Here is a 14,254-nt window from a genome sequence, read left to right on the forward strand (position 1 = left end):
AGACGAAAAACTTACGTATTCAGTGTTCCTAATTAAATGCAGAGAATCAGGGCACTACCCGTACCTTGGATGTTCGAAGGGACCAATTCTCGTAAGGAGCGTATCAAGGTCTGCAGACCTAAACAAATTTGGGGAAGGCGAAAGCCCTATGGATTTCAGGAGATCTGGTGAGTATGGAATAAACGCCTCCTAAAGCCAAAAGGTCATGCCCACCCCACACCAAAATCATTTCTTGAAGGATTCCCAATCTTCATACTCGTATTACGAAAACTAGTATCAAAAAACATATAAATCCATGCAAAACTTGTTATATTTTGGACACTAGTTTCACAATATTACTAAATACAGTATTTTCCACAATTTCGGTAGCTGCGATTCTTTTAATCCCATTTATGTTTTAAGATGCACCGACTGTCTAGTCTTCTATGTTGTCAAACTCAATTCGATTCGCATCAGCGATAATCCTGTGGCGCCTACATTTCCCATTTACCTGTCCCACAGCACACTATCACAACGATATTAAGCCACGCCTTCCATGTAAGTGTCCTCTAATTCGTTCTCCCACATTGTTCCATGTTCCTCAAAAAGAAATGGAAAAACACCTACATTAACATACTATACGCAAACCGCCTTCCTGGCTTATGATACCTACAAACTTTTCGTTTTGTATAGAGTTTCATTATTGTCATTACTTTTTCCATTTATTCAAAAATTTTTGTTATCAATTTTGTATTTTGCTTTTCTTTTTACATAATGAAACATGACATAATTTAATTCTCTTTTCATTACAACTCTTTCTTTAGTAGTATTTTAATTATCGACCGGTACGATTAGTTTTCTCTTTCTTCACTAAATACTCTCTACTTTCGACCTAGAAATACTATTATGTGACTGCAATCCAATATGGCGCCCATCTAGACGTTTCACAGTTAACTCTTCTGTACTTTCCTTCCCACATCTCCTCTTTATCTGATGAAACATTTACTGAAAAAGGTGTTTCCCAGTACTGTGCTAACGTTTTTACTATTTCTTGGTAAGTAATATATTTTCTATTTGAGCTGCGGAATGTCGTTTGAACCACATATTAATATATTCGTTTCATTTACAGCTCCAGTGACATTGTCGGTAAAGCAATTATCTACGAACTGCACCGGTGAGATTTATTTTTAGCCTTACTCTCGTTTCATTGAGATTTTGGGGTTTATCCAGCCTCTGTCAAACGCGTACCTGAGATTACCCTAATACTGATCGTGTGTCTATTCCGAATTGGAGTCGTACCTTATTAGTGTTACTAATGCACGTATATGCGCCCCTATATTGTACACAGCATGGATGACCAGCTCCTTTTCCTCTGATTTAAGATTACAGTGATACCTTGCAGGCCCGAAACCAGCCACAGAGGTTGGGGGGGGGGGGGCATATATATGTTAGGGGGCCAAATCATCAAAAATTCTCTTACAAATATCTGAATTGTGTTTTTTGTATTGAGGTCTGGAGGGACCATGAAAAGTTTAGGGAGGGTCAGGCCCCTCTAGTTGCGGGCCTGACACCTTGGAATCCGTTTCAGAATCCCGTTCAGTTCGAAGACAGTTTTTCCTCTTTAAAATAAAAGAAACTAGGTTAATTAGTTCCTAGATTCCACCAACTCGAATTTTCAAATTTTAACAGTAAGCAAATTTTAAGATAATACATGTAGTAAAATACGACTCCCTGAGGTTTTGACCACATGCTGTGAAGATCCTTTATTTCAGCAGTGGGAATGGCTCGGATCCCAAAGTAAGTTTAGATTCTACGTCAAGATGTGTTTGAATTTTTCGTTCGGATTCTGGAGGCACTACCGTATATGAAAAACACAAAATTAGTGAAGTGTAGGCAAATAATGCTAATTAAGATATGAGATACCAAGTACACAAGAATCGAGGAATACTGGTTACATTACCCAGATAATTAACGGTATGCGTTAATACCTCCAGAGTATAATATTTTCATTATCCACTCCAAAGCCAATTAACAATACGTGCAATTCTGTTGAAGAAATTATCTTTCGTACTAACAGCCCCATAAAATGAATGTCCCTTTAACAAAGTGTTCACGCCACTTTAAGAAAGATAATGGGGAAGGATGGGGTCGTAGTTGTCTCTCTAGTCAGAGATGCTACTGTGGCCACAGCTAGAATGGCATGAATCTGAAGATGTTCCTTAATATTTACTTACGATGCTATAGGATACATATTGAATAAAATGAATATAATATTCTTATATTGTGTATCCAGACTACCTAAGTATTCATAAAATTTCAGAGTGCTCTGACCCTTTCATCGATTACTTCTTCGAACTTAATAAATTAGACTCACTGTTAGCAGCTTTCTTCTTGTGGAACTATCCTAGATGAATTTAATGGAACAAAAATCATAGGTTTATCTAGGATAGTTCTACAGGAAGGAAGATACTAGCAATGAGTCTAGTTTCGCTGGTTTTAAGAAGTAATAGGTGAAAACATCAGAATACGCTGAAAATAAACAAATAGTTCGTCAGTCTAGATACACAAGGTAAGAATATTATATTATATTACTTGTAAAATTACTGTATATTTTGGTGAAGCTTGACTGTGGACTCTACTTTAAAACTCATTCCATGGTGTACATAGGATATAAATAGTGAAACCACAAGCAAAATAATATAAGTTTTAGTTCTTATAAATGTTTTGGAGAACGTGAGTACGTGAACTAGGTCAGAGCGTTACAGTCTCACATGGTAACGCTGTAGCACATAGCAAGCTGGCTGTTATTACGAAAATATTTTTTTTCTCGCAGAATAGCATTAATAAAGTAAATTCAAGCTCTCTCTCTCTCTCTCTTATATATATATATATATATATATATATATTTTGAACATACATTTCTAGAAGGATCACTTGCAAGTCCTCTTGAAAGAAGTGAAGTAACTGTGCTCTTTCCAACTCCACCTTTGCCTGATAACACCAATATTTTATGACGAACTTCCGCCAGCCTTTCTTTAACAGCATTCACACCTAGAGGGAAAAAGGCACACACTTTAAACTAAAATGTTTACAGTTCTTAACTTTTAATTTTTAAATATATAAATGACTTACCTGGACACATTGTTAATAAAAATATTATGTTATTTCGCCTAATCCATAGTAGGTTTCCAGAGTTGGAATTAAAAGTAAGATATAAATAAAGGCTCATGTTACAATTTCCATTGATTATGGTATTAAAATCTTTCAATGTTGTATATCTATGAAAGTTGTTCTTTGAACTTATAATTCTCTGAGAAAGTATAAACCAGTACGAAAGTTTTATTAGCATATATATGGAAAGGAAATAAGGAAAAAACCATTATAGGCTGAAATATTCCTATAATTGTGATTGTAAATTCTAAATACAGTAACTAGTGAATTTGTATCTTGTAAAGTAATACGTAATAAAATAATTTCTGCAATATAAAAACATTGCTAAATTCGGTATTCATAACGGACATTTCTTATTTACGACAAATAATCATGTTCCATCGTTACTCAGTCAGCAACAGTACTTTATACCCTTAACAAAATTTCTTTATATATATATATATACTAGATAAATGCATTTGAGATAATCAAATTTAAGTTGAGCAAGTTTATAAAACACAAGTTTTCATCAATTATAACATATTCTTTCTCAGATTCTTTTATCTTCCTATGATTTCAATTGCTGCTCTTTGATATTCTTCAGGGATTCCAGGTTAAGTTTTAAGAAGAAAGATAAGTCGCCTTATATTTTCTTAAAGTTAAGGATTCTGATATCCAATCGTATCGTAACATATTCTTTCAATTTTCGTCCAATAAACTGTCACCCAATATTTTATTGCGTCTATTGATGCACCTACTAACATTCTGAATGAACATTCGAGAGATGTTAAAGCACTATTAAAGCCTAATTTTAAGCTTGTTGAAAAAAAAGTTACCTATTCCAAATTTCAAAACTTCACTCTATATTAATGTCTCGCAATAATCAGTTGACCAATTCTGAAACCATAAGAAAGTTTGACTTTTAGTTATGCAATCTAGTTTTCATATCACCTATCTCTTTTGTGCTACGCTATTTAAAAAATCCATCAACTTCCGATAACTCTTTCATGCTTAGTATTTTCAGTAGCTTGTAACACAAATTGTGTAACAGGAATGAGTGAATAGCGTGTCCCCAAAGATACATCAAGATTGTCAAGTATTTTCTACCACCTTCCAACTTGATTATTTTTGGTCTACAAAATTAGCTTCCTTTGACATGTAGTTATTTTTAAACTATATTTTGGACCTATTATTTGCTAATGTTACAAGCTATGACTATTTTGTTAGGATGCATACGCTCTTTGGGTGAAAATTTGTTGGGTGTAACTATTAGGTTCTAGATTAATTGGATTTGAGTTCAGCGTCCCGTTCAGCAGCGAGGCTATATGTGACGTGGACCTCAACTTAACGTGGGATCCGAACCACATGGGTTCCTGCCGGAAATCGAACCCGGGTCTCCCGTGCCAAAGGCTCGTACGGTATCCACATAGCCACAAGACAGCACATTATTAGATCCTGATGTTTGCTCCGAGGTGGCAGATGTGGGTCACCTTTTCTGGTTTGCAATCTTTTTACACAAGACATAACTCTCGAAATATTTCTCACAGAAAGGCCATATTTTGTGTAAAAGTTTCCGCCTCAACCATCTAAATCCAAGCCCATAACGTAGAGGGTCTGGTCGAAGTTATATGGAATGAAATGAATTACCAGCGATGTGGTTATTTTGTATATGGTAGGCTTTTTCAGGTTATCTGGTGGCAATTTGGTGATAATTCAACCAAGGTAGACATTTCATATAACGAATTTGATACACACAGAATGCATAATGTAAGTAAAGTAAAGTCTATTCAATCTCTCTGCGATTAGTCAAAAAGTGACAAAGATTTATAGGTGGCTCAGTGGTAGAGCGCTTACTTTTGATGCTAGGGGTTTCTGGTTCGATCTCATGTCATCTGAGTTTGTGAACGTGAGTTTTCTCCGGGTCCTTCAGTTTTCCTTCCAGATTCTCATTTCATCAATTCCTTCATAATTGTTTATTTTCATTAATCATCCGCCTCCTTTATCCTAACAAGACGCAACTCTGACAGTTTTCATCTCTGAAAAAGACTTGAATATACTCAGATCAGAAAGGTTCAGTAAAATGTTTAATTTGTTATATCAATTAAAGAACCATCAGCAAACTACATATATATATATGAGTACTATATACAACCATTTTTATACATACGAGGGTCGTTCCGAAATTAATGCCTCTTATTTTTTGTGTTGACTTTGTATATCCGTGCCAGATGTCGTTTATATAGTGATAATGCTTGAACCTTCCTATTTTATTTGCAGCTGGTCCCTTTGTTCTGCGGTAGTTGGCGCCAGCATAGGAGTGTTCGAAAATGGAGCCTGATATGGACGTGCGTATAAAACAACGATGTGTGATTGAATTCCTCACTGCTCAAGGAATTGAGCCGATTGAAATCCATCGACGCTTGGTTAAGGTTTATGGAGACGAAAGACGATACAATAAACGTGAGTAATGTGAGGCGATGGGTACGGCATTTTCAAGGTGGCGAAAAGGGTGTTCATAACAAGCCACGGCGCGGTAGATCCTGCACAGCTGTCATCCCTCGCAATGAAGAGCGTCTTGATCAACTCATCCGTGCTGATCGCGAACATATGCAACACTCGGAAGCTGTTATCAAAGCTGTAAGGAAGTGATTAGCCTCAGCTGGTTCCGATTGTTACAAGCATGGCATGCAGGCTCTGGTTCATCGTTGGCAAAAGTGCATAATAAATGGTGGGAACTACGTGGAAAAATGAGAATCTGTAGCTGAAATATCACTCTGTTTAGCTGTGCTGTTGTTATTTATGTATCTCCATTAGTTTCCATGAAAAAAAAAGGAATCATTACTCTCGGAACGACCCTCGTATTATTCAAAGTCACTTCAGTACTAGTAGACATAATAAAGAAATATTTTGACATATTGAGAACACAGTAACCCTTGCGTAGTGATTTCTCTTAAATTTTTCCCTAGCCATTTCATATTTATGAATATACAACTTTTATGTTTGGTCTCTTCCTCAAACAATATCGTTACAAAAATTAATTACTATTTCCCACATACTATTTATAACAAGACAGTTTCTCGACTAAATCTATGACGTCAAACTTGACTATCAAAGATTAACAATGAATGACATCTCAAAAATATGTCGATTGCGCTACTTTGTATGTAAGAAAACGTTTGATGTAAAATATCCAATTGTTGAGCTCTCTCTATTTAAAATAAACAAACAAATCAATAGACTTTTCCTTTCAATTTAGATTCTAAGAGAAAAAGGAAACGCATACTTACCAAGATCTACTTGTCTCGCTGCACCAGAAGAACATATTTGTTGGTTTGGGCAACCTTGACAAGCACTTGCTTTCCCTGCAGATTCACTCTGCGTACCTGGGCAATCTAAGAAAAAAAAAATGTTTTAACGCATTATACAATAACAAATCATACCAAATATAATATTTTCCCTTCTCTTTATGCACACAAGGTCATGCCTCCCATATAATAACAAATAAATAACATTAAATCCTTATTTTAATGCACGATTGTGTCTTATAATGTGTGCTGTAAATAAACAAAAGGAATTATAAAATGGACGACTGGTTCATTGGATTGCAGTTCAGCGTTCCTTTCTGTACTGAGACTATGTGAAATGTGGACCTACTGTTTAAGTAGGAATACGTTCAAATTTTCAAACTTTTCCACCGGGAATCGAACCCGGAACAATGTGGACCAAAGGCGTGCGCACGCTAGCCACTAAACCAGACACGAGAATATAAAATGGATGAGAACTGCAAAAGAAATAATCTATAAAATTACGATCACGCAGAAGAAAGTAGGAGTACTCGATAAAATTACAGACTGACCATAAATATACGAGTAGATTATATAAATTGTGAATCATAATCTTCTTTTCTCTTCGTCCACCGCCATCAACTGCAATCATAATAATAATAATAATATCTGTGATAAGAAACTTATAGGTAAATGAACGAGTAGGAGATACAAAGAATGGCACAAGCATGACGTATTTTCGGCTTCATTTGTTCCGGTGAGTTCCAAAGTAATGTGCTGCAAATGGAACTTACAATATTTATTCACTTATGGAAGCGACAGGATCCAACTGAATATTTAGAGGGGAAAGTATTTCTGACTGTGTAAGGTTTCTTTGGTGGTCCTGATGGTATCTTTCTCCTTTAAAGTTACAATAGCTATGGTCTGCGTTTACTTATATAACATTGAGCGAGACAATTGTATTATTTGTCAAAATATCCGAAGGAAGAAACTGTAGATCAAACGTAAGGCAAAATATTGCATTAAAATAAATGAAACAAATACTTGTCTATGAGAGCTCCTACATGGCTATATGGTTAACGTATGCACCTTTGGAGTGGGAAATCCGGGTTCGATTTCCGATAGGACCTTATGTAATTTGGATCTCATGGCAACTTGTACGTCCACGTCTCATATTGTTTCGCTGTTGAAAGAAACGCTAACTCCAAGTTAACCGACCTACAAATATACTTAAGAGCTATATACTGTTTGAAACCGGAAATGCAACTTTTGGAACCTCACACTTTCGTTGTTACCGGAAGGGATGAATTACTTGACTGACCTATATGGTAAGTAATAAGAGAAAAATACCTAACTGACCTATATGATAAGTAATAAGAGAAAAGTAAATCTGAATGATGAGTGCGACAGCAATGTTTTTTATTTGTTCGAAGCTAAGGGAAATGGTAATGAAAATAATGAATGCAGTTATGGGAAAGGGAGAACCCCGAGAAAACCTACGATATGGTATCTGTACACCACAAAGCCCACTTGGCGCGACCTGGTATTGAACCAGGGACCCCACGCAGGAAGTGTTCTTTACCAACACTATTCAATACTCATTCCGAGTAAATAGTGATGAATGGTTTACATCAGGAGTGACCAACTTTTTTTCAGGTATGAGGTCTATCTGTCATTTTAAAAATCATTGATATTCCATTATTTGAAAAGAAATAGTCTTGGTACGGGTGCGATAGAACATAGAAGGATAAAAAAGGAAGTTGAGTTGAATTGAGTTGATTTTGAGTTTAACGTCCCGTTTAGCAGCGAGGCTATATGAGACGTGGACCTACTGATTAACGTGGAATCCGAACCACATGAGCTCCCGCCGGGAATCGAACCCGGGTCTCCCACGCCGAAGGCGTGTACGCTAACCGCTTAGCCACGGAGGAGCTCAAGAAGGAAGTTGAGATTCAAAATTCATATGCAATTAGGAGGAGTAAGGGAAAACAAAAAGATTGGCGGAGAACGGAAGTACACGGATGCAACTCAATTCGAAGGAACATCCTATCGCTGATTAAAGAATACCTGACGGTAATTTTGAATGTACTAAATACGTAGCAACAATGAGGCGCGTACGCAAGAATTTATTTCGGGGGGAGGGGGATACACATTCAATATGATAATGAATTATATTAGAGTTTGTAAAATCAACCCTAAAATTAGATCAAATTTACAGAAAAGTTGTGATTTCGGGGAAAGAGGTCCGGATCCCCACGATCTACCTCCTGCGTATGTGCCTAGCAATTATGTACAAATACTTCGCTATATCCTAAAACAATGTCTAAATAATCTACAAATAGTTTCGTAAAGAAATAAATTTCTGCTTCAGAAGTTAAAACGCTATGTAAATCTAGATGCCAACTGATCGTTTGGGGTGAAGTTCCGAAGGTGATCATGCACTGTATTACCTGAAAAGCATCATACTGAAAAGAATACTGAACTTAACCTCAGATCCGTCAATATACGTGCACGCACATCTTATTACCAAGAAATAATGTTAGGATACGCGTCTTTGTCGTGGGAGACCCGCAGTGAAGTTTCAGGGTTGATTTCTGGTGGAAGCTTATATGATTGCAACCCCATGTTAAACCGTAAGAGGCTGGGCTACCGCAGCTGGGCTCATGGAAATTAGAGGTAATACGTATGTATCTTAACTCAATTTGACCTCCTGATTACATATTGCTACATGATTTGTTGTTCTTGCTGATGTGCAGTTTGCTTAGAGCCATAAGAAACGTGCGATCATACCTTTAGTCCGTGTACTTAAATTAATTGGATCCTCGCTTCTTTGTTCGTTCTTAGTATCCTAGAAAGTGTTTCTTAAGGGAGAAGTTACATTCTTGAGTGCAGATCCAACTTAGGAGGGCTTAACTATTATGGGTATAAATACGCATTGAAACATTAAATACGCACTAAAAAACTGTGCAAAAAACAGGAACTAACGCTAGGTGATCACTAAAAGCGAGAATTGTACCTAACTGAATCAAGACAGGAGGCAGAGCGAGCGCCTGCGTAGGGAGCAGGTGCGTCAACACTGGTGGGTATGCGTGTGAAGAAATACAGTGGAAAAACACTGCGTAGCTATACCTTATGTATCCCACACTTTGGGAGACTTTTATAGTTAGAAGTTAAATCTACTCTTTGATCCGAAAGTGAATTATGATTTTTATATTTGCCTCTATGGAGGAGTTATTTTACCTCTAACTTTTGAAGTGGAAACAGGTTGAAACTTTATTCGTCAGGAAAACTATATTCGTTGAGCTGAACATCCGCGATATCGAATTAACGATGATGGCGACAGGCCCACTTTTGTTATCTAACCCCATAGAGAATGTCTTATACAGACTTGATGCTAAAAGGGGCATTAAACTCTAATCCAATCAATTCATTATTCGAGCAGACGGTTCTTCCAAAGTTTGTCAATTTCTTACATTTTCAGAGTAGGTTAGAGCTTCGTATTTCTTTTAGCAGAGCATGCACTAAATGAGGAGCTTCATTACTACATGTAGATTGACTTTAGGAGGACTCAGTATAAATACACTGTGGGCGTATGACAAAAACTACAGTGCATAAAATGCGAACCAACTTATAGTGGTTGGCTACAAAAAAGCACGAATGCTACCTAACCGAGTCAGGGCAGGAATGCAGCAGGAGGCTTTAGCGGTAGCGAGTGGGGTGCGTCCATAGGAAGCAGGCGCATTAGTGACGGGGTATACGCATAAACGAGAATAGTGTAAGAGCACACTTACACATACAATACTTTCACTATCACTCAAAATTCCGTGCAGGTGTAGTTTTGGCGCACAAACTAGAAATAATTGTTGAAAAATTGTAATTCTTTCACTAATGTACTTCTTATCATCTACTAAAAGATTTGCGCTGGGCGACATGAAAATATCTCCTTGGTATAGATAAAATTCAAGGGGGCCACCAGAGATAATTGTTGAAAAATTACAATTGTTTTTCGATTTGCGTATAAATACGGCATCCGGATGTACGGCATAAGAATTACAACGCAAAAAGTACAGACCAACCTGTGCTAGGTGGCCACCAAAAACACGAATGTCACCTAACCCGAGTCAGAGTAGGGCGTAGTTGGTAGGACCGTGCGATAGCGCGTCCGAAGGGAGCAGGCGCGTCGCTGATGATGGGCATGTGCGTAAACGAGGATAGTGAAAAAGAAGTGGATTTTGGCAAATATGCGAGTTTCAATAGCACTTGCCATGGCTTTACACTGGTAACGTTCCACTTGTAAACATAAAATACAACTTCTGTACATTGTGCAGAAATACACAGCCGGCGGAAAATAACATCTAATAGAGTCATCTTTCATATGCACTCACTTACTTTATCCACCGTAAAGCACTTGTAATGATTTTACACAAGTAACCCTACACTTGTAAACCTGAAATACAGCTCTAGTACTTTGTACAAAATTGCGTCGCCTGTACAAATATGTCCCTAATGGATATATATTTTCATACACAAAGTATTCAATTTCACCTGTAAATCTTCCAAAATGTGGTGTGGCAAAACTACACCACCACCCAAAATTCATTTCAATACGCTGTGCATTGACGTAATTACTTATATTCACACCCTCATTCCTTCGAACAATGTGTCACATCGTATTTTACCTATAATTTTTTTATTTGGTAGAACCGTCTACTCGAGTGAACCCTCAATCAATCAACACAACGTAAATAACCAATCGAAATAATATTCGTCCTTTACAGGAATATTGAACGGATTTTTTTTTTTTTTTTTTTTTTTTTAAATCAAGGAATGTCTGTATTTAGAATTTTTAGTTTCTTGTTTGTAATGATTTCAACCCTGCACACAAGCACCAAGGATTCTAGCTACCTATTTGGAGTATCATCGAAACTATTTACGCTGCACTACAGCCACCACAGTACACTCCAATCAATACTTGGTTATTAAAATTTTGGCTGATATTTAGTAGTTCTCCCGGGTTAAATTCCAAAGTTGATCATCCGTTTCTAGCAAAATTTTGAAAATTTACCGGGAAGAAATGAATACTTTGCTCGTTTGTGTGCTTGATAATGTATAAGGAGAGCGAAAGTTGTGATAATTTTCCTATATAAACGATTGTAAACAGGAACTATTTGGCAAGCGGAGGGAACTAATTAGCGCAAGGTTACTTCATGGCAGGATTATGGGAATGTAATGAGCATTTGCTTTGTAAACATGGCTGGTGATAATTAGGAAAATCTATTAAAAGTAAGTAAAAATGATGGGTTAATAAATCTAAAAATAAATTGTAGAAAATGTGGTAACATAACGAACATGGCGCAAGTTTCTAGAACACAGGCCTTCCTTCCCATTTAGCTGTAATAAAGACAGAAAAACAACATGCACTGCGTGGCTCTAAACCGCTTTCACTCGCTAACACTCGCTGGGCAATACTATGTGAAATAAACATTAAACTTCGGTACACAAAGGAACCAATTATTACGCTTTTAGCCGAAACACTAGGTGGACAACCAACTTCGGAGTAAATGCCGTTCCCCCAATCTTGCAAATATTAATCTCCAATGTTACTTTACAAAATATAGCTGATCGAGCGAAGGGCGATATAAGTTCATTTCCACCTTTATCACAATTTAGATAAAAACAAAATACAGTAGAGCGTCGATTATCCGAAGTAATTGGGGGAGATGGGTGTTCGGAAAACTGGTTTGTTCGGATAATCGAACTGTACATGTTTATTTGCCAAAAAGAAGTACTGTACAGTAAATTTATTCATAAAAAGAAGTGTGCTGATTGTTGAAACACAGCGACTGGCGGCTTGGCTGGTCAGCAGCGCCTTATGAAGGCCCCATTAGAAGCAATGTTCCGCCAGCGGTGGCTCAGTGCGGCGGCTACTGTGGGAAACTTGGGGTTAAGTTTAGAGTTACCCCTCCGCTTTTTATAAAAATCAGGAAAATTTACAGAAGAAAGGAGGTAAGAAATGATAATTTGAAGTTTTTATTTGATGTTTAGGAATGTAAGTTCGGCATGAGAGTTATGTTTAATACGAGAAAAGTTATGTGGAAGTTAGTACTATTCGCCGGATGCGGAAAGTTTCAGCAGCATGGTAGTTGTAAAATATGGCGAATATGGCGAACAGGTGTAACGGATGCTCAAAAATAATGAAGAAAACCTTTTAAATTTTTGTGAAGCCCACGGAGTACTAAAGTTAAGTGAAATGTAACAATTTTTAATACTTTAAGCACTGTTTTTTTATGTTGCAAAGTCCAAGGGCACCTTCAGTCTGGAGGGGCAACTCTAAACTTAAGCCGAAACGTGGTTTGGGAGTGAGGGGAATGATGGACGGTAGGGTGGGAGAGTAACAGGTGCGAGTGAGTACACAGTTCGGTTAAGCGGTCGTTCGGTTGACCGACGTTCGGATAATTGACGCACTACTGTACTCAGTTCTGAAGCCATGAAACGAGTTGGAGGAGAGATTAAATAACAGCCAAAATTTTAGTTACGATAGTAGAACATATCACATGATTAACTAACACTCACCTATCATGTGCCAGATTCCTAGGCATATAATAGGTGATTGTCAGTTAATTTTAAAATATGACAGACTGTATCAGTATAAAAAGATAATTGAGCATCAAATGAAGAGCTATCAATTACTAACAATATATGAAACCCACACTTAATTACTTATGTATCAATTTATAGGTTACTTAACACAAACCTTCTGGTACGGACTCTTCCATTTTGAACCTAATGGAATATGTATTGAAGTATTATGATATTCCTTTTAAAGTTAATAAAACTTTCATAGAACTTTTGCAATATTTTCCTTGCACTCTCAGCAGCAAGGAGTTTCGCTCGTCACCTGTTCGGATGTTCAATGTTGCCAGCCAGATCAAGTCTGCCTGTCCTGTCCGAAAGTCGAAACAAAATTAATTTTGTGGCGTATGAAGTCGTTCTTATGATTGATTAGTGCCATACTACAGAGTTCGGCAAACATATGTTCTATGCAGTAGTCTGGATTTTAGTATGACGCTAATCACACATTAGAATGACTCTGCATAAGGTCAATTATATCCATTATTTTTGACCTCAAAAAGGATCCATAATCTTTGCAGGAAGTCCAAGGGGCAATTGGTTCTTGAGTTTGAGAGCGGCTATAGGATTTTAATTTTGGGTAGGCTCGCTCCCTCGCTTATGATGGCGCAAAAGTAAGTATGCAGTACCGTACTGATCAGCTCATTGCACTTTATATCATTTCTTATTACTATCCATCAGGTAGACCTAGTTTCTTTATTATTTGTTGTTAATGTGTTTTACTTATATCTTAAGCTTGGAAGAGCCGAAGGAAAAAACGCCACAAACTAAAATGTTTTACTTGATCAATGCAGGGGTGTATACCCACTTTTGGGCCACCCTGTAATAGAATCAAGTTAACACATTCTATATAGTTTTCTCTCTATCGCAGTTTTGGTTTGAATTTGTTGCATACATTGGTTATACCTAGTGATGAGCAGTGGGTGGGAAAATTAAAAAAGTAAATAAGGTGCCGCATTCATTTAGGTTCGTGTTATTCAGCTGATCATTTACACTGTTTTCAACTACTCGCTGTACGTGTAGTCGTCTCCGGGGGGAAGGGGGCTCCAACACTGATTGTTCCGTCCCTATTTTTTCTTAAGAAAAATTGACAACCCTGCTTCTGTGGCAGATTCAAAAGGGGCGCGCACCCTTCAAGGTAAATATATATGTTTGTGTGTTTTATCAAGACAAAGCGACAATTTTTTTTTCTGTAGGATATATTAGATGAA

At 37.1% G+C, this 14,254-nt stretch overlaps 1 protein-coding gene across 1 annotated transcript in view; it reads right to left on the reverse strand.

Annotated features, from left to right (window-relative positions):
* Nubp1 (NUBP iron-sulfur cluster assembly factor 1) overlaps positions 1-13,348 on the reverse strand; it is a 28,830-nt gene extending 15,482 nt beyond the window's left edge. The window contains exons 1-3 of the mRNA XM_081751279.1: positions 13,168-13,348; positions 6,417-6,521; positions 2,897-3,030 (exon numbers count right to left, since the gene is read on the reverse strand). Of these exons, the coding sequence (XP_081607405.1) occupies positions 2,897-3,030; positions 6,417-6,521; positions 13,168-13,189 (261 nt within the window). The 5' untranslated portion in view covers positions 13,190-13,348. The remainder of the gene's footprint in view (positions 1-2,896; positions 3,031-6,416; positions 6,522-13,167) is intronic.
* Positions 13,349-14,254: the final 906 nt, after the last annotated feature.

This window comes from Thermobia domestica, chromosome 3, assembly GCF_964235325.1.
Source record: "Thermobia domestica chromosome 3, izTheDome1.hap1.1, whole genome shotgun sequence".
NCBI lineage: Eukaryota > Metazoa > Arthropoda > Insecta > Zygentoma > Lepismatidae > Thermobia > Thermobia domestica.